Source organism: Tachysurus vachellii, chromosome 24 (assembly GCF_030014155.1).
Source record: "Tachysurus vachellii isolate PV-2020 chromosome 24, HZAU_Pvac_v1, whole genome shotgun sequence".
Taxonomy (NCBI): domain Eukaryota; kingdom Metazoa; phylum Chordata; class Actinopteri; order Siluriformes; family Bagridae; genus Tachysurus; species Tachysurus vachellii.
The window spans coordinates 10,455,456-10,480,455 of NC_083483.1; the positions used below are offsets into that span (position 1 = coordinate 10,455,456).

Consider the following 25,000-nt stretch of genomic DNA (forward strand, 5'->3'; position numbering starts at 1 on the left):
TAATCGAGCTTTGTCCATTTTGTAATTTTCTGCTGTTTCTAAACTGTTTTTTATAAGACTTCAGTTAGAAAACAAAGAATTTATTTAAATACACAAAGCATATTGAGGCGCAATGCTCTCAAGTTTAATAGTGCCGAAATTCACAAAAGCAGACATCAGACCTTAACGAAAAGAAAGATTCAAGATTACAAAACAGAAAATTTGGTAAATTGTTCCCACACACACACACACACACACACACACACACACACACACACACACACACACACACACACACACACACACACAGTAAGGCTGAAGCTCCTCTAAATGTTTCTAATGTTGTATTGGAAGGCTGTTATTTTCAGGTCCACACTGAGCAGGTATCAGTTAGTGTTGCTTGCTCACAGCTCCATGGTTCCATCTTGAGTTCAGGTTACTGTCTGTGTGGAATTTCTCATGGGTGTTGAGTTCTCATGGGTTTCTTCCAGGTTCTTCCAGGTTCCACATACAGTTAGGTGTCACATCCTGGGAAGGAAGGAGACAGACCCGTACGCAGGATAGCTTCAAATGAATGTGGTTTAATAAATAATAAAGACAAAACAGAAAAAGACGAGAACTAATAATTAATAAATAAACCAATAATTGATGACACTTAACAATGACTACATTTAACTAATGATTCCGCGCTGCAAGACAATGACATACAATTAGGAACAGGTGTAGAGACAGGGAGGAGTGAACGAAGGCGGGGCAGACACGTGACAACAACAACAACAATAACAATAGCACATGGTCAAAAGTCTGGGCAGATCCCTGACATTAGGTAGTTCCACATAAGTTCACATTAGGACTTGAGTTCAGTGTTTCTGGCTTTGGCTACAGATCCACAGCACCACTGACGTTAAGCATAAGCATCCACAGCATAAAGACGTTGCTGTAGAAGTCTGATTAAATGCATTTATTATAATTGGTGCCAGTGTATCAGCAGTCATATAATTATGGATGAAAGCTGATGAAATTATTAAAGTATTTCCCAAATCACTCATCAAGGAACCAAAACATTCACATTTTTCTGTCTCCCACAGTGCTCATGCTCAGTGTTTAAGTGGGCTGGAGTGTTTGTTTTAGATCCACTTGGGCTTTGAAAAGTGTACAAATGTAGACTGTAGTGTCTCCCTGAGGACAAATTTTGGGAACAGTGCTATGGAAAAATGAATCTAGCAAGAGATGGGATGCAGTGTGTACAATTGTATAGCTACAGTCATGCATTTCTACCAGTAATTATACTTTGGTGTAATATATGGGATATGTTACATGACCCTGATAAACGGCTTGCCTACACTTAAAAATGGTCTCGTCTGGGACTGAGAGAAGGTCTTTGCTACTTTCTTATATTAAATATGAAAGATTCATAAGGGTTAGAGATTAGGCACAGATAAGGAAGCATGTCTGTTAATTATATTTCTATAACCAAGAGGACTTTCTTTGTTCTTTTTTTTTATCTCTCCTTTTTCAATAATGCAATGTGGCAGTCATGTACAGGTGCCTCTGTCTCCGTCTTCACCTCCAGAATGTTCTAAGCAAGCCACCATTTAAATATAGAACCCGATATCCGTTTAAATATAGAAACAGAAGGGCCCTTGTTGTCATGACAAGAAACAGGCCCTGGCCTGTGACCATAGTGATATGCAAAGGAACTTGGCGTCTTGATGGGCGAGGACAGAGGCACGACATGATGACATAACAGTGTCGTAGCTGTTGTCTTGACATGAGCTCTGTTCAGTCCCTTACTGAATCATCGCCCACAAACACACACATTTACATACTTGTGCAGACACACACACACAGACACACACACGTATGTATATATAAATATATGTACAGTATATATATATACACACAGTGGTGAGAAAAAGTGTTTGCCCCTTCCTGATTTTTTAATTTTTTTCCCCGTTTGTCTCACTTTAATGCTTCAGATCATCAAACAAGTTTAAATATCAGTCAAAGATAATATAAGTAAACACAACATGCAGTTTTTAAATGAAGGTTTTTATTATTAAGGAAAAACCAAATCCAAACCCACATGGCCCCGTGTGAATACATGTTAATACATAACTTGTTTGTGGTTTATCACACCTCAGTTCAATTTCTCTAGCCACACCCAGGCCAGATTACTGCCACACCTGTTCACAATCAAGACAGCACTTAAATAAGAGCTGACTGACAAAGTGAAGAGATCCTCAAAAGCTACGCATCATGCCGAGACCCAAAGAAATTCAGATTTGAGATCTATCAGTCTGGAAAAGGTTATAAAGCCATTTCTAAAGCTTTGGGACTCAAAAGAACCCCAAGAGCACAGCGATGACTCATCCAAGATGTCACAAAAGACCCCACAACAACATCTAAAGAACTGCAGGCCTCACTTGCCTCAGTTAAGGTCAGTGTTCATGACTCCACCATAAGAAAGAGACTGGGCAAAAATGGCTTGCATGGCAGAGTTCCAAGACAAAAACCACTGCTGAGCAAAAAGGATATAAAGGCTTGTCTCAGATTTGCTGGAAAACATCTTGATGATCCCCAAGACTTTTGGAAAAATACCGTGTGGACTGATGAGACAAAAGTTAAACTTTTTGGAAGGTGTGTGTCCTATTACATCTGGCTTAAAAGTAACACCGCAAAGTCCACCAGCAGGTCCACCTCTGAATGGTTAAATAAAACCCAAATGAAGACTTTGGAGTCTCCTAGACAAAGTCCTGACCTGAATCCTATTGAGATGCTGTGGCATGACCTTAAAAAGGTGGTTCATGCTTGAAAACCCTCCAATGTGGCTGAATTACAGCAATTCTGCAAAGATGAGTGGACCAAAATTCCTCCACAGTGCTGTAACAGACTCAATGCAAGTTATCGCAAACACTTGATTGCAGTTCTTGCTGCTAAGGGCGACCCAAGCAGTTAATAGGTTTAGGGGCAAGCACTTTCTCACACAGGGCCATGTAGGTTTGGATTTTGTTTGTCTCTTAATAATAAAAACCTTCATTTAAAAACTGCATGTTGTGTTTACTTGTGTTATCTTTGACTAATATTTAAATTTGTTTGATGATCTGAAGTATTAAGTAAATTCTTAATACTTAAAATTCTTAATACTAAATTTACTTAATTCTTAAGTAAATTCTTACTGGACATCCTGTTCTATGCATGTGGGCACACACACAGACACATGCACACACACACATTATTAACTGAGGTATACAGTATATATATATATATATATATATATTTCCCAAGACATTTCTCAACTTACACACCCAATAACACACACAGTCTCTGTGGTGCTATACACTATTATATGATATACAATATTTATTCACATCATGCAGCACAGTGCAATATATGTTGATTATTCAGCAGTTTAAAGCATGAAAAAAGGAAACACACACACACACACACACACAATCTTTTATTAATGTGTGCGATATGTCCATCAAGTTATGTATTACAGTAGCAGTTTCCCAACCCTAACATTTTAACCCTTTAGTCTCAGTCTTAAACTAACCTTAACTCCTATTCATATTCCTTATCTCTAACCTCACTAACCCCTCATTCTAATCCCTAAGTTTGTTAACCCTCCCCAATCCTTAATTTCCACCTCACTAATCTCTAATTCTTATCCTTAATTGTAACCTTACTAACCCCTAATCCTAATCCCTAACCTTAATAACACCTAACCCTAATCCCTAACCTTACTAACCATTAATCCTAATCCCTAACCTTAATAACACCTAACCCTAATCCCTAACCTTACTAACCATTAATCCTAATCCCTAATCTTAATAACACCTAACCCTAATCCCTAACCTTACTAACCATTAATCCTAATTCATAACCTTACTAACCATTAATCCTAATCCCTAACCTCACTAACCATTAATCCTAATCCATAACCTTACTAACCCTCTAAAAATCCATAATTATATCTTTACCAACCCTAATCGTAATTCCAAATTTATGAGCCATATCGATGTTTCTTCTTCTGTGGACTATTAGTCCAGATTAATGTGCTTAAGAGCTTGTTCTTATCGAAGACAAATTCTTGTGCATTACTGCTGCACACTCTGTATTTAAGTGTGTTTGTGTGTTTGTTTCAGTACTGAATGTTCCAGTATGCAGTATGTATTTGTGTCTATCTGTAATTTTTCTTGATTGTGTGTGTACATTTGTGTGTGGGAATGCGTGTGTGTATATATATGTGTGTTTTTGTACATTTGTTCGTGTACTGTATGTGTGCATGTGTACAGTGCATCAGAGTGCAAGTGGATATTTTTTCACTTTAATGGCATCTTTAGCGAGACCGTTACGATGGAAACCATGTTGCCACGGAAACGCTGCATGTCTCTTTGAATTAGACAACTCTCCTGAATTCCTCCCATCTCTCTCTCTCTCTCTCTCTCTCTCTCTGTCTCTCTAGGAATGCTGTAGCTCTAAACACACGTGTGTGTGTGTGTGTGTGTGTGTTATTGGTGCAGCATGCTGACCCCTGGGCACACTTTTTCTCCATGACAGAAAAATCATTTCCATGCTTTCTTTTCCTTCATGTTTTTGTCATTCTTACAGTTCCAGCTGCACTAGTTCTCTACAGACATATTGGATGGCATTAATTTTCTGTGGGGCAGTGGCTCTGCTTTAGCACTTAAAGGATAAAATACACCTCAGTGTATAAATATCAGTTTGTCCTCTGTTTTGAAGCTTTTGTGTTACTGCAGTTTGTGAGGTGTACATTTTTCATGAATGTAATTTTAATTCAAACAGTAAATGGATGGTGGTTAAAATAATGTGAATTAATACTTAAAGTATACGTACAAGAATGTTCTTGCCATGTATTTTCTTTAGAGGAAGCCTTTATTTTTGTCACATATACATTACAGCTAAGTGAAATTCTCTTTTCCTATCCAGGCTTTAGAGGAAGGGCATCCTTGATTCAACACCCCTGGAGCACAGGAGGTTAAGGGCCTTGCTCAGGTCCCCATCGGTGGCATCTTGTTAGTGCTAAATCTTGAATTCTGACCTTCCAATCAATATCCCAGAGCCTTAATTTAACCACTTGAGCTACCACTGCCCCTTTAGTTTGGCTTTATCTATCTTGAAAAAGCTTTGTTGAAAACAGGAAATCTTATCGTTTGGAGGTTTGGAGGTTGCAGGTTGGAATGCTGATGATGCAACAGTCATCCATGCCCTAGGAGCCAGAGAGCAAAATTTGTCATGCTCTCTTGGTGGGATGGATGGTGCTCTCTCTCTCTCTCTCTCTCTCTCTCTCTCTCTCTCTCTCTCTCTCTCTCTCTCTCTCTCTCTCTCTCTCTCTCTCTCTCTCAAGTATGTGTCTGGTGATGGGGCTGTTGGAAAGTTTGAATTCACATCCACCAAGCTGCCAGTGTCAGGCCCCTGAGCAAGGCCCTTAATCCTTAATTGCTCAGTTGTATAAAAATGTTATAAATTGCCAAACGTTTAAATGTAAATCTGGATCTGGATCTTGGTTGGAAAATTAAAAATTGAACTCCAGCCTGAAAATAAAAAAGGCAATTGTAAAATCTCATAGGCTGGTTCTGCTGACTGTTAAACGCTTACAGTATATGCTAAAAATGGTGAATTTTATTTAAATAAAAAACATGATTCGAAAATGTAATGATATTGGAATGTGTTGCAAACATTCAGGTTCTTAGGTTAAAGGAATTAGTTTAATATTATTCAATGGTAGCCTGGATGCAGGAGATTTGTCGGGGAAATAAAGCATATTGAGAAATGAATACAGCCTGTAAAGGGCTATAGTAAGATTTTTTAAATCCTTTTTCTTTTTATTCTTTTTTTATCTGCCTGGTTGTTGACAGTGCAGGTGTCCCTTGTCAGAACCAGTTCAGAACAGACAGAAATTCATGTTTAAACCAGAATCAAAGGAGTATCTGGAATGTCTTGTTTTAAAAATATGAAGACAGGTGGACTTCATCGACAGAAAACTTAGAGAAATAATTGCTTCCATAAAGAGCTACGCAGAGGAGAGGTGAGAGAAGGAGAGAAGACGAGTGGCGGAACTGGAGTGGTGAGATAAGCTGAGAAGCAGTGGATAACAGATGTAAGAAGGGTGTTAGAGATTGTGTGTGTGTACGACAGACACAATCAGTGAGGAAAGCTGACAGAGGGAGGATTGGGTGAGAAAGAGGAAAGCTTTAAAAAGGGAGAGATGAGAAGAGAAATGAAGAGTAGTGTAGGAGTTTGGGAGGGAAGAGAGAAAGAGTTTGAAGGGACGTGAGCTGGAGAGAAAACACACACACACACACACACACACACACACACACACACACACACACACACACACACACACACACACACACACACACAGAGCTCTTCATAAATGGGGGACATTTTTGCACTTTTAGTGTGCCGCTTGGTTTCACAGCCTAGTGAATAGCTCTGATTCATTAAGCTAATGAAACTTAATGGATCTGTCCCTTTTAGAACTAAATGGTAAACATTGCAACAGAAAAGCCCTTAGCAATTGTGGTGTGTTGTGTGTATGTGAGTGTTTTTTGGGGTGGGGTGGGGTGGGGTCTGGATTATTGTGAGGTTGGCGGGGAGGCATGTATTAATATTATAGAGGAAACCAAATGATAGGAAGATCTGTCTGTTTTGACCATGAGGGGACATTTGGCAGGATCCTGCACGAAAAACTACAAAAATAGTAAGAGAAACACACAAACACACACACACACACACACACACATAAAGCAAGATTTAACTGTCATATTTCCCATCTGTGTTAACATTTACAAAAAAAACCTACAGTTTCATAAAAATGTGAAAACATGTTCTGGCACTCGACTGCATCAGGTTTTTTTTGCCCTCACACGCATAACGCAGGTTGTGTGCTAACGCTGCAAGCCAAAAGTAACCCAAACATACAGCCACTTTACTATTAAATGTTTATTAGGCAGGTTCCGATCATGAATGTTTCCCTGGTTCAATCTGTTAACCCAACGGCATCCCACAGTTGACTGCGTCCGATGGGCAAAGCTTCAACTCGGACAAAAAGCATCAGATAAAATGGAAGTGGAAGTGAATTTGGGAAAGTTGAACACAAACTGTGGTCAAGAACCGATCAAACAATGAATCACAGAACAGTGTTTTAGCAGAACGTATATCCTTAGACATCTTGGCAACACTCCCAGGCAGTTAGTTACACCAGACTCCAATTTTAAATGAATGGGGTGAGACCCATAAACCTGAATTGACAAAATGTCAAAAACCATCAAATCTCTAAAATCAGTATTACAATCTGACAAAAAAAAACGGTGTAAATAATTTGAAGTCTTCAGGATGCTCTGCTACAGTGTGTGCTTTTCTCCATAACAAGCAAGGCAAAGGCCAGACCAGAGCGTGGGCTGAATCCCAAATGTCTTCTTGCCCCTACATACATCCACCACATAGGGAAAACATAATCGCTTATATAGTAACCTATAAGCCAGAGTTCAGTCTTTAAATATTCTACTATATTATATGCTATGGAACCGGGAGCTCATGTGTATTACTTCTGTTTATATGGATACATCATTGTAGCTAGTATAATCACATCTCATTAACATTTATGGCATTTAGCAGTCTCTTATCCAGAGTGACACACATTTTTTATCTCATTTTATACAACTGAGCAATTGCGGGTTAAGGGCCTTGCTCAGGGGCCCAGCTGTGCCAGCTTGGTGGATCTGGGGTTCAAAGTCACAACCTTCCAATTTAAGCCCAACCACATCAATGGATTATTAGAGGAAATGCATCTCTCTCGCTCTCTCTTTCTCTCTCTCTCTCTCTCCCTCTCTTTCTTTCTCTCTCTCTCTCTCTCTCTCTCTCTCTCTCTCTCTTTTACTCACACACACACATGCCCGCGCTCACACACACTGTGTGATTCCCAGCTATTACTGCTCTTATTGTCAAAATGTTCACAAAAAGGTTCTTTGCAAGACCACAGATTTAACTACACAAGTCCATTCTGTAGGAATCCAGATTTCCTAATCTCTCTCTCGCTCTCTCTCTCTCTCTCTCTCTCTCTCTCTCTCTCTCTCTCTCTCTCTCTCTCTCTCTCTGTGTGTGTGTGTGTGTGTGTGTGTGTGTGTGTGTGTGTGTGTGTGTGTGTGTGTGTGCGCGTGCATGCATTGCTTCTGTTACATGGCTCATATCAGTCATTGATTAATAACTTTTATTCTCTCTTTTGCTAGCAAGCTTGATGAACTCCAAGGCACTGTGAATTTAATTAGCCATGGGTCGAATGCATTGAAACACATTGACTCCACCTTTTATCTCTCTCTCTCTCTCTCTCTCTCTCTCTCTCTCTCTCTCTCTCTCTCACACACACACACACACACACACACACACACATACATGAATGCCAGACCTTTGATTGACATGTGTGACATGTTGACACAGTTGTGAATGGCATGCGTTTCAATAAGGCAGTCACCTCCCCTCCTCCCCTCCTCACATCCTTCATCCGTCACATGAATAAAAAAACCAAAGGGAACAATCAGAAAGAGCATGAGACATTGCGATTCAAGCACCGACGGCATGCCACAGAGATGTGAGGACCCTTTTTATGATTAGCATATAATGTTGTGGCTAATTTTGGTTCCTGAAGATTGATCTCTTTTGATTACAAATTCATAAGAAGATAAAGGACGGAAGTAAAAACTTCTTTCAAGAGTTGCAGAATTGGGGGAGGAGATGTCTAGAAAATAGGGAAAAGAAAGAGATCATATGACACGGCTACAATGGATGAAAAGGCGCAAAGACCGAATGAAATAGAGAGGTTATTAAATCTTTATGAAAAATCAAAAGTTTTTAGTGTGCTGGTGTGACACCGGATCATAATACACATCATGGAGTGTTAATGTTACACTACTGTATGTACTGTGCTTACCTACTGTAACAGTGAGGAGAACTGGTCAGGGTTGCAGTAGGCCAGAAGCTTTGTCTGAGAGAACTGACTATGAGAATAGTACTGTGGTGGATGGTAGCGGTCACTAATGCTAGCTTTATTCCACACCTCCTAACCGCTAGAGGCAGTTCAATTACTTAGATACTTTCTGTTGTGTGTGTGTGTGTGTGTGTGTGTGTGTGTGTGTGTGTGTGTGTGTGTGTGTGTGTGTGTGTGTGTGTGCTTAATGTAATGACTGTTGCAATAAATACCAGGTCCATGCAAGCCATTTTTCACCTTTTACCTGTCATAGCACAATCACACTACATGAAGCTATGTACCTAAGAACATGCTTTTGATTATGTGCCACTAAGTTGCCTTTAAGATAGCTGAATTTAAACTTAAAATACAGGCTGTTGTTTGGTAGTTTTAACTCTATTCTCCCCATATGCCCATACAGAGCTACAGGTTGACCATAATCTGGTTTTGTTGTCCAATGCTCATTAATTTTCCACATGCATCACACAGGTCTTAGGCAGGGAGAGTCACTCCATCAAGCTCCTAGCAGGTGCTTAAACAATCCACATGAATCTAATAATGTTTGTTAGAGGCTGGGACCAGTGACTATATGCTCTAGAGCAGAAAAACATTTCTCATTAGTTAGTGACTACATCAGATTAATGCAACCTGATGAAAATGTCTCAAGGATACAAAGTCAAGTAAAGAAAACAGTTCTTAAACTGGCTAAGAACCTTCTCAAGGTTCAGAGACACACCGATGTCAGATTGTAATAAAGTCCTAATGAATGCTCATAGAAGCATGATTGAGAAGGTACCAAGTAAATGGTTAAGGGCCTGGTTCATCAAGACTCCTCCTGGTTCATCAAGACTCCTCCTGGTTCATCAAGTCTCCTCCTGTCTGTACTGTATATTTCTAGCTTTATTAGATGCCATTCAACATTAATACTAGTGTTTGCCTTTCACAGAAAATCCCACTCTTTGACCTCTTTTTAGAGCCATGGGAATTTTTAAGATGCATTCAGCTGCTTGTCTCCCCTGAGGGCTAAAAGATCAGGATACTGATTCAAGACTGAGCTGGACTCCAACCGCCACAGAGATGTTTCTGCTTTACAGCAAAAGAAACACAAGCCCTAGCTTGCTGAAGGCACAAGTCTTTTTTAATGAAAAAGGGAAAGAGATTACACCACAGACACTTCTGTAGTGGTTCCTCAGTGTGGGGTCACAGTGTCACAGGGAGGGATATGAGGCCCCCAGTATGTGATCAGAGCACATCAACAAGCTGGAACTGAAGACGATCTATTTGGCCCAAAGGTTTTTCTGGTGAATCTGAGACGACGTCTTGTATTGGTCCATTCAGACAACGTTGTGACATTCGGATATAAGAATTGTCAGGGTGGCACAATGGAATGTCCCCCAATGGACACTCCTTAGGTGGGTGTGAGATAGAAAGGGACAGTGATACAGGGTGAGAGAGTGAGAGAGAGATAGAAAGATAGATACTGTAGATAGAGAGAGCAGGCAACATGATGAAGGCTGTGCAGGTGGCAGATGTGTGTGTATGTGTGCGTGTGCGTGTGTTTGGAATAGGATTTAGTAATCCGTACTTTTAGGATGCTAAGCAACTGCATCTTTTGCTTTGACAGATGAAGTTTATTCGCTCGCTGTGTGTGTCTTTGGAAGATGAAGTGTTTTCAGCTCCCATGTTATTATAGCCTATTTCAGTCTGACTGAAGCTCGTAGATCTATGTCACAGCAAGGATCCACATCTGTATGCATGTGCGGTGGATGCAGGTGTGAGGAGTCTTTCTTAAGAAAATGTACATGACCGATATTCATCATCGTTTTACAGTACATGGATTTCTTATGTATGATTTTCATTACATTATTTATTTATTTATTTATTTACCTTTATTTTACCAGGAAGTCTCATTGAGATCAAAAATCTCTTTTACAAGAGAGACCTGGCCAAGGTAGCAGCCATACATAAACACAACATAGTAAAAACATACATACATACAATCATACAATACAAGGACTTCTTCAAGAAAAACAACTACATGTCTCCTTTACCACATTTTTTATGATGGTCTTAAATGTATTTATTGATATACACGTTTCTAATTTAAGATCTTTTTGCAAATTATTCCATGACCATGGTGCATAGTATGAAAATGCAGTTTTCCCCAAATCTGTCCAAACCCTGGGTACATTAAAAAGCAACCATTTGGAAGAGCGTAGCTGATAACTAGCAGAATTGAGACAGAGGAGGGTACAGAGGAAAGCTGGAAGTTTACCTAGCATGGCTTTATATATAAAAATATACCACTGCCATTAACATGAACACTCAGCAGAAACATCTTATTCAAAAAAATTCATTTTCATTTTAAAGAACTGTCAGTGGAAATGCTTGACAAATATATAAATATCGTAATAATATTAAATACATAACAATATAAATACATAACAATATTGACAAATTGTTATGTATTCAAAACTCTTTGTTAATACTCATTCACTTCATTACTTACACTTGCTATTGCTTCAAAGAGCGTTAAGTTGAATGTTATGTGAAGCTCCCCTACTGCTTCAACTGAATAAAAAATACTTTCTTATGTTGTATGTTAATGAACAGCGATGTCTTTTCTTACAGACACACTATTTCACTAACTGACAACAGAGTTCAAAATTGTGTTTGCAATAGTGTTTGTCAGATATTACTGAGGGGTGGCTTAGTGGTTAGCACGTTCGCCTCACACCTCCAGGGTCGGGGTCCGATTCCCGCCTCCGCCGTGTGTGTGAAGTTGCATGCAACATGCAACATGCAATGTGTGTGAACATGCAACATGCAACATGCTCGGGGACCTTTCTTCCCCCGGTCCAAAGACATGCATGGTAGGTTGATTGGCATCTCTGGAAAATTGTCCGTAGTGTGTGATTGCGTGAGTGAATGAGAGTGTGTGTGTGTGTGTGCCCTGTCATGGGTTGGCACTCCGTCCAGGGTGTATCCTGCCTTGATGCCTGATGACGCCTGAGATAGGCACAGGCTCCCCGAGGTAGTTCAGATAAGCGGTAGAAAATGAGTGAGAGAGTGAGTGAGAGATATTACTGATATTAATAATAAAGTCATAAATGCTGAAATCGGTTCAATAAATTCTTGACTAATATGTTATGACTATGAATATAAATTTCATACTAACACTTTACTTTCTGTTTACTAATTTTCACCATTATCATAAGTGATGGGTGATATAAACTCGAATACACTTTACTTTGGGGGAAGTCGTGGCCTAATGGTTAGAGAGTTTGACTCTTAACTCTAAGGTTGTGGGTCTCGGGCCGGCAATACCGCGACTGAGGTGCCCCTGAGCAAGGCACCGAACCCCCCCCAACTGCTCCCCAGGCGCCGCCTCATAAATGGCTGCCCACTGCTCCGGGTGTGTGTTCACGATGTGTGTGTGTTCACTGCTGTGTGTGTGCACTTTGGATGGGTTAAATGCAGAGAACAAATCCGTACTTAGCTGTATGTCACGTCACTTACTTACTACACTCTGCATAGACATGTTCTCTCTGACACTCTCATGTTCTTTCAGAGACACTGAGACCAGGACAGATAAGATGCATGTGAGTTACGTGGAGAAGTCTGGGTATCCATTGTAATTTGCATGACACACGATTCTACCCAAATATTTAACCCCATTATCATCACATTCTGCTGTGGATATTCTGTGCTTTTTTTCTGTAATTTTTGCCTAGTCCTACTGAGACTTTACTTGTCATTTGTAAATCAGTTGCACAGAAAATTTCCATTTTATCCAGATAATGCCACTTCAGTTGAGCCACTGCCTTAGCTCTCCTACCAAATATAGCCCAGGTAAATATTTTGTGCGTCTGTGAGTGTTACATCTGTTCAGTTTCAGTAAACCAGTTCCCTGTAGCCTCAGAAGCTGTTCTAGGCTGACAGGATGGTGTAGGATCAACAACCATGCCATGCTCAATGCTCAGCGTTCATGTCAATGTTAATGAGATGCAATTTTTCTCGATTCTCATCTTTGATGTGAACATTAACTGAATGTATAATTGCATGATTGTTTCTTTGTGTGTTCCTAATAAAGTGGACATTAAAATTGTCAATTTGCTCTTGCCAGGTCTTCATCTTAAGAAACATTACTGTATATTTTAGGGATGAAGACATTGATTTGAACATTGCATTTATATTTACAGCATGTAGCAGACACCCTTATCCAGAGTGACTTACAACTGAGCAACTGAGGGTTAAGGGCCTTGCTCAGGGGCCCAGCAGTGGCAGCTTGGTGGACCTGGGGTTCAAACCCATGACCTTCCGATCAGTAGCCCAACACCTTAACCACTGAGCTACCACATCCCCATTGCTAAATAAACATTGTATAATAAACATTGCATAACATTGTTAATAATTATTCATTCACATGATATTGTTTATCAAATCTCCAATTTTGTTATAAGGGGAAGGGCATTAGTGCCATACTGGAATAGGACAGTGAACAACTATTACTATGTTAGCACAGGTATTAATTGGGTTGACTGGCCTTCCTATTATTCATACTCCATTTGCTTTTGCACACAGCAAATTAATAGCAAATCTGTGAGCCATATAAATGTTTGCATATTAGCAAACAGAAGGATGTCATTAGCATTTCAGTCATTAATATAGACAAATTGCTTTGAACATGTCTTGGGTTTTAATGCTTAGTTAATAAAAAAAAAAAAGAGAGTAGTAATGTGACCACACATATGGAATTAAATATTATATTTGGCCAATAGGAGTAAGGATAAAAGAGAGCGACAGTGTGTTTTGTTTTAAATAAATGGAAGGCTCATTCTCTATTCATTCAATGCCAAAAAGAAGCATGAGAGACAAGAGAAGCATAGCTGCGAAGTTCAACAAAAATAAAAAAAATTGGCCTTTAAGACTGTTATCACTTGCATCCTTATCTTGAACATATCACTGATTGCTCCTGTATCTTCATATAATATACTACATACCACCTACATCTACATCAGCTTTCACTTTTTTCCGTACTTACATTCAGAATCCTTTTCTTCTTCGCATCCATTCTATTCACAGTGACTCTTAACTCCATTATATTCCATGTGCTAATCCAAAAAAACCAAAACAGAATCTCAGATCTTGGCTGAAGGAACAAGCCTGATGGAATTTCCATCATTTTACTGAAGCTAGTGTACAATCCTTTTCCCAATGGCAGCAAGTGGGAGGAAAACATTTACGCTATTCCCAACAGATTCAGCACTGTTCGTCTTTAAGCTGATGTAGTCAACACAGCGGAAATAACAGTGGAACAATTTAGCATGGCGAAAAAAGGAACAAGTAAAAGGTGGAGACAAATCAAGAGAGGAAAAGTTAGACTTAGTAGATGAGACGGTGTTATCTAGAGGTAATGACTTGGATTAAAAAAACAAAGAAAGAAAGATGAAACATAGAAAAGGACTGGGTGGTAAACGACAGAAAAGAACAAAGAAAAAGAGATTGAACCAGGTAAGAAGAGGGTGGAGAGATGACAGAAGAAGATAGAATAACAGAGGATCATAATGGCAGAGCCACGTTCAACAATTAATGAGTAGGTCTCATTTTCTGCAGGAGAAGAACAACGGATCAGAGAGGAGAGGCGTAAAAGCGAGAGCCTTAGGTCTCATTTCCCCCTAAGGCTCCCTGAGGCTGAAGAACTTCAAAAAATGGAGGCGAAAAAAGACAGCAAATGAGGTCATTGCTACATAGAACATGACTTAGGTTATTGCCGAAGGCTTTGACAGCAATGCTTGCCTACTTCATTAGGAATATCAGAAAACATGGTAGAGCTATTAAACCTCATTAGCTAGCCTACGCTAAAGCGACTGTTTTCACATCATTGACAAGGTGGCCATGGGTAATACTTTGTTTAATTTTCATCTCATCTCTGTTTCCTCTTCACAGCCAAGGTGGTCCACTGTGTAGTTTTAAACCACTGTGCTGCCATGTTGTAATCCCTGATGACAGATGTCAGCATCTATACATCCCATCGCCTGATCTTTAACTTCACATGCCTTGTTTCCATGCCCACTCTAGACTGATTCTTGAATTCTTGGCTGAGAGATGTGGAACCCAATGTGGTCTTACATAGTCAATATACATATACACCAGTTACATGTACAGCCAAATGCTGTAAACGTAAATGTAAATTTGAATTATTACATCTTTCCTATGAGCGTAACCCAGCCTGGACATGCCATTCTCCTTTGACCTCTCTCATCAACAAGGCTTGTTTTTTTTCTGCATATTTTTCTGTACTGATGTTTGATGAAAACATTAAATAAGGCTTTTTATTGATTTTTACTTGATTGGCTAAATGAATAATGGTACAAATGTGCAGGTATATACAGTAGGTGTTACTATTAAAGTGGCCAGTGAGTGTATATACAGTAGTTTGTTCATTCTGGAACAATAAGATGAATAACGGAGCCAAATATCAAGAGCATTTCTTGGCAACCTTTTCACTACTGTGCCTGTTAATGCGCACACATGGGCAGATATATAAAGGCATAGCACCTACTATTAACACTTTTCCTGTGGGAAATTCTCCACAATATGCAATACAATATATATATATATATATATATATATATATATATATATATATATATATATATATATATATATATATAAAGAGTTATAAATATAATATATAATAATATAAAATATATATAATATAAAATATAAATATAAATATATATAAATCAGTCATAAACATTTCAAAATTTATTATTATTAACTATATTAACTATACAGGGGCCATGTCATGCCACCAATATTACACCAAATCATTTAGTTATATACTCATTATAATCACGCATTATATTATATAATTGTCATAATTAATTAGTACTCAAAATTCAATAATAAATAAATTCAGATAAAATTCTATTAGTCACATAGACAATATATGACATAGACACATATGACAATCAGTGATATTCCAAGATTCCCTTGTGAGTCTGGTTCCTTTCAAGGTTTCTTCATCATATTGTCACAGGGAGTTTTACATCACCACTGTTCCCTCAGGCTCAGGCTTGCCCATAGACTCATTATGGATAATTAAAATAAATATTGTATTTGTGTTAAATTCTATTCAGGTATCTTTCATGCTCCTTTTTCCATGGTTTTGCCTATTTTGCTTTTCTTTTTTTAATGGATAACTTTGGTTTTACTTTGTGTGTTCATCTGTCGTTCCATTCATCCAGAGAGAGACGATCCATACATAATCGCTTTAGCTACCCAGTTTGTGAAATGCTAATTCAAGCCCCCGGACTAAATATCTGATGTTACGAATTATCTCTGATTCAATCTCAGTGAAAATTTAGTAGTTTCTTTTCTCCACATTTGGCACAGATTGGAAACATTATCAATATTTCAGCATTAAGAAAGATGAAACTACTCATGGAAGTACCTCAAAGGATTTATTACACAGCAGCAAGCTTAATTTGTGGCTGGTGACCAATTGCTTGGGAAAAGAAAGAGAAGAAATAGCCCCGGTATCCGGTCGATAATAAGCGATGTTATATAACGTAATCCACATAGTCATTAAGTAAAAGGAAAAATAGATTTCTGACACACAATTTAATTTAATGTTAGAAAACTATTTACAGTTTTTAAAGTATCTGTATTTGTTTATTTAAGTTTCAGCGGCGTCCCAATACTCCAAAGGAAATTTAGCATGTTTTGTAAATAATATAAACGCCCAATCTGCCAAGCCAGTGGTTGCGACTGTTCAAACTACTAATACATTTAATGTTATACATACTATTATTAAGAAAATTAGATATGAATAAGACAGAATATCAACTTTGCTAAACAAAAAATGGGCAGATTGTATTTATAAATAATTTACACAATTTTAGCAGCTATTAAAGGAAGCAAGACTTCTTTCTTTCTTTTTTTTTTTATATATAAAATTAGAAGAAAAAATAGATCCACCGAAACCACAAATTGAACTAAACTGAAGCTTCTTTTTCCAAATGAATTTTCAGAAATTAATTATTTAGATCCAGAAAAATGACAAATGAAAATCATTTTTTTCATTAACAACAATAGCCATTGGTTATTTATAATGGGTATTAATTTATATCACCAATACATCATGGTTTCATAACACTGGTTAATGTTTAGCAGTCTGATCCCTGGTGTCACTCTGGAGCAAAACTATGGTAGTTAATACATCTTAATACAACTAAATATTTGGTCAACTCATTCAGAACATCTTATTAAGAAAGAAATTGCTTTCTAGTTCCTTTTACCTGTACAGTACATGCAGATAGTATTATCTTGCAAAAGTATAGCATGCTAGGAAGCACCAGGTTGTTTAGCTAGCTCCCTCAGGCTCTGTGGTTATCTATAACTAGTTATAAAGTGTGTTATTTATATTTTAATGTAACTTAAAGTCAAAGAGTCTTTAACATCTATCATATTCAGCAACACAGGGCACTTTGATACTTAGCATCTCTGGATAAAAGACTAATCTATGAAAAATTAAGTCAGTGCAACAGTTTTGACACATGATCTATATGTTCTGAAAGAAATATGATGCTTGTTCTCGCTTTCCTATGTAACAATGATCATTTTCAATGCTTTTATAGAAAGTCTGCTAGCAACACGAGCAAAGTGAAATAACGACGTTATGAGGAAACCGTCATTAATCACATTTAGCATCTTTTTAGACTTGGCTGAGTAGAGTTTAGAGTAAAAGTATGTGTATTTGGACACAACCCAGAAGAAAAGTGAAAAGCAGCAAGAGAGAGTAAGAGAGAGAATAAAATGAATTATCTCCGCTGGACGGAAATAGCTTCATGTTTCAATCAAAGCCAGGCTTTCTTTAAAAATTTGATTTAAAAGAGAAAGAGGGGATGGGGGAATATAATGGGAATTGAGGTCGTTGGCGTTAATTATGCTTCACATGTGACATGTAATTAATTCGGCATGTGTTTGATTAGAGATTGATGGAGCTTCTCTTTTTTTTTAAAAAAAAAAGGTATGCTATGATGATTAGGCAGGATGAACTGAGGAAAAAGTGAGAGAATTAAATAAAATGATGCAAAGGAGGGACAGGATTTAGAGAATGTTATCAGGAAGGGTTAGGGTTAGACACAAAAGCCTGGAAAATGGGTCAGAATAAAGAAAGGATTGGAGAAAAGAAGTAATCAATTTTAAAATGATTTTTAAAAAAATGGGGTGTGACAAGAATGTGAGTAATGATTGAAAGATTAGACGACACAACTGGCTGCATGCAGAGATAAGCAGTGACAATGAGAAGCTGCGGATGGCCAGATGGATGATAAAGCGCCTAGAGTCTGTCACTTTTCAAAAGAGTGAAGATGGATGAACTTGGACAGATGAAATGGAATTCAAAATAGAATAATGGCCTGTAATGGTCATCAGCAGGGTTTATCTTCATGTTGACGTACTACATCATGTGCCCACGACTACATAACAGCCAATATGTAGCGTGGGGGTAGTGTACCTTCAGAAAGGACACTGGAAAATCTCCAGCATGATCCGACGAAGAGTTTTATTTTTAAAATAAGTTAAAGAGATGACTGGACACATTGCGGATTAACCCACCTCGTACTGATGGGGGAGTTCATCGAAGTGCACGCTCCAGGGTGAAATTGGGGGTTAAACCAGGATGACTCTGCAATTAGATAGCAAAAATTTACAGCCAATGAACACCTTTTCCTTAATCCTCTGACTGCTGAGTCCGTAATGTGCAAATTCTTGCTCAATATTTTTTTTTTTCGTTTATTAACTCACAAGGAGTCAACTAATCGTTTAAAACATTACAAAAAATATGTAGTTATACATTTGTCCAATGGTGAAAGTGTTAAACATGATACAATATACTGTATATTAATCATAAACAAATATGTAAATAAATAATACTTTATAGTGACATTATTGTAAGCAGTGGCTCATGACCATAGATTCTAGCAGGGCAAGAAGCCTCAAGCAAATGATATCGAGAGGCTTTCACACGTGACTTGTTTCTTTGATTTTTTGTGTAACCCCATAAAGGTTACATTAGGTTATGTAGGCTGACATTTACATTTACATTTACATTTATAGCATGTAGTCGACGGCAATTAAGAGTCGACAAGATACGTTCATGCAGCATACAGTACAGTCTAGCAAATCCTCATCTGTTCATCCGTGCTTCATTCAGCAATTGTACACCATTATTCAAGGTTGCCAGGTTTCAGTAACATTTTCAGCATAACAATATCTCAAAAAATTAGACTTTATGAATGAAGAAAAATGAGACCTTTGGACAATAACCAAGGTGACTGTAGTGTGCACACGTATCTGATATACATTATCCAGTCCATAATACCCCTTTCCCTCTACTAATCTTTGTGATATATATCTTACAGTAGAAATGGCTCTGTGCATCATAGACACCGTGTGGACTTGCACTTTATCTTAGTTTTTGCAGAAATCAACTTTAAATCAACAGTATTTAACAGTATCTCTATATTTTTTGCATTGAGTGTATTGAGTGTACAAATGAGCAGCAGGTGTTGGCGGAGTTCTCGCCTGTCACTTGTTTTGTGTTATATGAGCTAAATGGTTGCAGTCAGGTTTAACAAGCCCATGGTTGTTGTGATTGTTAGCCCTTAGGTTGACCTTCAGTGGAGAAGGTCTCATTTTCAGCCATCTCATCCTGCATCGTTGCCATTAGAGCCACTGAAGGGAACGATAAACCAGTTTGATGGACAGCATGCTGGCTTAGTTTCAGAGTTAACTATGACTCAGCTTTTGGACTAAAGTTATGGGCGATCAGATGGATAAATCAATTCAGATAAAATTCATCAAGTTGTGTTGCCTTGCACCTCCAGTGTTGTGGTTTGGTTTCCACCCGTGTGTTTGGAGTTTGCATGTTCAGCCTGAGGTTTTCTTCAGGTACTCTAATTTCCTCTCTCATTCCAAGTATATGCATTATAGGCTGATTGGCATCTCTAAATTGTCCGTAGTGTGTGACTGTAAGTGTGTGATTGTGCCCTGTAATTGGTTCCCCATCCTGGGTGTCCCCCAGTATAGACTACAGGCTCCCTGTGACCCTGTATAGGATAAATGTTACTATAGATGGATTGATAGATGGATAGATGAATGGATGGATGGATGGATGGATGGACAAGTTGTATCATAGATTTTAGACATTTGTAGATGTTTTGATGAATATTGTTTAGCTGGTTTGTTTGTTTATATAATGTGCTCAAAACTTAAGGACCTAAATATATTATTACCACCTTGGATTCTACACGAATGATTTGGATTCTTTGGATTAATACGAGGGTTTTCATCTATCTCGTGAAAATTATACACAAAATGTATTCTTTACATTCACGTTATTTGTGTCTCCAGTGATTTTCAGCTGTTTGTTTCCGTAATTCATGCTAAGATCATATGAGGTTTTGTTCATGCTGACAAGATGATAACTTAGTCAGATATTGTACGATTCATGATTTAAGGTCAAAAGTTTCATAGTGTGGAGAATTTTTCAGAAGTTTTCATTATGGCAAATTTCTGACCCACTGATTTTTTTGTATGTGTTTTTAGACATATGAGATTTTCCTCAGTACAAACACGTCTGAGGAGAACGTCAATTGGATGTTTTGATCTCAGTGTGTCTTTATATCAAAACCTTATCACAACATGCAAGCTAGCTAGCTAGCTCTACTCTGCTCAGTGTGCACATGATCTCACAACTTTACCCACTTGAACAGAGACTGAACCTTGCGTTTGTTTTTCTTGCATTGTTACTGTTGAACCGCTGTTGAATTTGTTTACAGAAGCTTTTATTGTTCTTCAACCAGTAGTGAATATTTTACATGAAATCCACTCACAATACCCACGAGGCAGTTGGACTGCTACTGGCTTTTACTGATGCCTGATATTACATATGTACCTGCGTACGACAGCATTTATTCTTAAAGGTATTGATACTACTAATAATTGTAAGATATCTAAATAGTAAGCTACTGTAAGCAAGCTAGTTAACTGGATAAAAAGCCAAACATGGTGCTAGCAGCATTGTTATGGTTGAAGTGTGCTCAGTATGTGAGGTGCTTTTGTTCATATCAGCACAAAACGTGCCCCAGGCGGTGCTTTTTTTGCATCGTGTGAAAGCAGTTTATTACGTTCTAGCATCCAAGTGAGAATTCTAGAACCGAACATTCCAATTTACTTCAAGGCTGACACCTCCAAGGCTGAGCACAGTAATAGAGCCAGATGAAACAACGCATCCCAACACCAAACTGCCCTCATTACACAACAGTTTCTCCTACCACATTCTTTTTTAATACCCAGAGCCCCTTGCTGCTGAATTGACTCTATTTGTCACACTTGAACCTCTTCGGCCTCTTTTAATGCTGCATTCTGCTCACGCTCGCTCGTGGACATCACAGGCCTAGCTCAGTGTCCCCTGGCCTGCAGCTTAGGGACTTGCCAGGGAAATTATTTAAGGGCCTCTTTATTAAGTCTGATATTAGAATTGCTCTGTTCATATGTACTCGCGCTGCGGGATACGCTGAGCCTTTCTCTCTGAGAAAGCCTTTTTCAAGATTATTAGCAATATAGAATAAGTTAGAGAAGTTAAAAGAATAGCAGGGATTAGTAGTAAGGTTTCAGAGACTATTACCATGCCATCATTTGTCTAGGCCTGCTGGGGGGAAGGAGTGAGACAGACTGGCCACTTCAGTGTGTTAAACATTGAAAAGAATATATGGAGGGAGTCTGCAGATTCAATTATTGTTTAAATGTGCAGGAGACATAAGGGTAGTGGAACACCGAGTGATGGAGAGACTGAACATGAACTGGCAAGCGAGTGAGAGGTTGGAGGCTAGAGGGATAGAGAGAAATCTGAGATGTGGTAAGGATAAATAAATAAATGTGATGCAGTATTTCAGAGGGAGAAGAGTTGCTGACGTCAAGCAGGTATTTCTGTATGACTGTGTGTGTGTGTGTGTGTGTGTGTGTGTGAATGTACAGTATATGTATTTTTCATCTGCTTTTTTCATGTACATTGCATATTGACTCAACCTTGAGGAAGGGATGAACATTTTTATATTTAAATTCCTAGTTACAGAGTTGAACACATAATGTACTATTTAGACGAGTGGGCAAGTCAAAGCTCTAATGTGCCGCCTAATAGAAGAGGTGAAAAAGTAATAGTAATAACATACGGAGAGCTAGATAGCTAGAGTATTAATACAAGCAAAGAGAAACAAACGAGTTTACATGTAAATGTATTCCTTTAAATATCACAATTCTGCCTACTGTATAATGTATTATGGAGGTTTTTTCTCTCCTCACATTGCAAGTAAAATAAATGATTTGAGTCTTGTTTGCGCTAAACTTCACCTCATACAGTACACGCTGAAAAGATCATCTGTCATTACTGTTGAAACCAGCGTATATTACTATATTTAAAAAAACTGTTCCAGTGTCAGCCGGATTATGATTTGTTTGTTGTGTGCAGTTCAGCAGCGTGTAGTGAAGGGATTTGGAATGATGCACTACAGTTACAGTGTAGACAGAAGCACGTCACATCACATCACAAAGAAACGCTTTACATTTAAAACACATACAATGAATGGAAATGTTTCATTTAAACCCACACGTCGTTTGGGTAACTGAATAAATAATAAATAATCTAAACTAAAATGTACTTCTCCCAGATACCTGGGCTGATTTGACCGTTCCTGAATGGAGTCTAAAGGCAGCTATTAAATACAGTCACTATCACAGAAACTGTTTATATAGAAATACAGTAAGGATAAATAAGTGTTTAGAAACTATTGCTTGTGCATGTGATCGCTTCACATTTACACACATAATGTCTTCTGACTCTGTGCTTACGGTATAAATATCACTGTATTTCATCAGTCGCTTTTCTTCGTATGTGTATGATTGTATATGTGAGCAATATAATTTTAATTTGATAGTTTTAAAATATTAAAAAATAACCATGTATTGATGTAATAGACTGAGGGGAAAGCAGCACTTAGACACAAGATGTCTAACGAAGAAGAAGAATTTTTTAATAAATAAAGAATAAAAAGTGTATGGTAATCATAATAATCTAAAGTGATCAATGCATGATGTTTTGGTTAATCCATTATTGTCTATGTATGTAAATATACCAAAGCTAACAAGGATGCCTGTGTAATCGTGATTTAAAAAACAACTCAAGACATCAGGTGGGGGGACAGTTGAAAGTCAGTCAAAAAACAAAACAAATCAAAAACGTTTTGGAACGGTACATAAGGGTCGGCTGAGATTGAGCTCAGGAGTCGTTCCAAGAGTCGTTCAAGATCGACTCTTATTAAAGTGTACTTTTATCGTCAAAACGCTGAGAATTTTCTAGATCATAATATCTTTATTTCCCAGAAGATCCTAAGGATCCCTCTGATGGATTTTTCAATAAGATTAAATTCAGGAGATCTGACTAGAACATGTATTGGTCATTGTCCAGTTGAAATGTCCATCATGAGAGAATGGCTTTGAACGCTGGAGCAATGCAATAAAATTAAATGTTTTGTAAAGTGTGTGTGTGTGTGTGGGATCAGGATTTACAAAGTGTCTTGAAATGAGTTCTCCTTAAACATAGCCAGCTAAACACAGTTTAGTGTATGGAGATAAGTCAACATAGTAGGATGTTACGGTAATGGTGGGGATTTTTCTGCTCTGCCCCATCTCTGTTTCCCGTGTCAGTGTTTTTATCTCATTAAAGCAGAATCGAGGTAGCGGATGAGTCCATGAGTCCATGAGGAGTTTACACTCCAGAGCAGTGAGCTTTGATGTTGAGTGGAGCAATGAGACCTGAGAGAGAAAGCGAGAGAGAGAGAGAGAGAGAGAGAGAGAGAGAGAGAGAGAGAGAGAGAGAGAGATTGGAGGAATTAGTTCGGCATGCGTCATGATCACACACACATACGGCTGATTACACACACACACACACACACACACACACACTGGCACACACAGGCACACAAACCTAAATCGGTCATTTTTTACTCATGAACACTGTTCACTCGGCAAAATCCCAAGTCGATGATGCATAAATACAAGAACAAGGCATTGTAAATTGTTGACTTGGATGCAGCTGGGACCACACACACACACACACACACACACACATACACACACACACACACACACACACACACATACACTCACACACACACACACACACACACACACACACACACACACACACACACACACACACACACACACACAAACCAACCCAATTTTGTGTACACAAGTCAATTCACAACATATTACATGCACAGAAGCTCTCGGGCTCATGCTGACGACATTAGATTTGCTGAAGCAAATGCTAAATATTACTTTTGGATATGAAACTGTGAAGAAACACAACTGAAGCACGATCAAGTATGAAATGACATTTGACATGCATCATAATATCGATACAGCATCCCGCAGTTTTATGTCTGACTTTCTGATCGTGATGTTCTTTCATCATTTATTAGCAATTAGTGCGTAATGAAGAAGAGGCTTCTCACCTCCTGAACACCTCGTTTCATATTCCTGCATTCGTATTCATATCAGGTATCTTTTCTGCTCGGCAGGACGACAACTCCATGTTCTTCCAGTTCGGGCCGTCTATAGAGCAGCAGGCCTCTGTCATGCTCAACATCATGGAGGAGTACGACTGGTACATCTTCTCCATCGTCACTACCTACTACCCCGGATACCAGGACTTCGTCAACAGGGTGAGAGGAATTTTACAAAAGGACATCAGAGTGTCAGAAGAAAAAAAATTAGCTGCTATGCGGAAATAGGAAAAAAATTCTTCCTCAGCAAGATGTGGCTTTTAGATTACCAAAGAATGAAGGTGAAATATATATATATAGACAGACAGACAGACAGACACACAGACAGACACATAGATAGATAGATAGATAGATAGATAGATAGATAGATAGATAGATAGATAGATAGATA

General features: G+C 38.3%; 1 protein-coding gene across 1 annotated transcript in view; it reads left to right on the forward strand.

Annotated features, from left to right (window-relative positions):
• grin2bb (glutamate receptor, ionotropic, N-methyl D-aspartate 2B, genome duplicate b) overlaps positions 1-25,000 on the forward strand; it is a 103,443-nt gene that overhangs the window by 35,286 nt on the left and 43,157 nt on the right. The window contains exon 4 of the mRNA XM_060860816.1: positions 24,625-24,768. Coding sequence (XP_060716799.1) covers positions 24,625-24,768 — 144 coding nt within the window. The remainder of the gene's footprint in view (positions 1-24,624; positions 24,769-25,000) is intronic.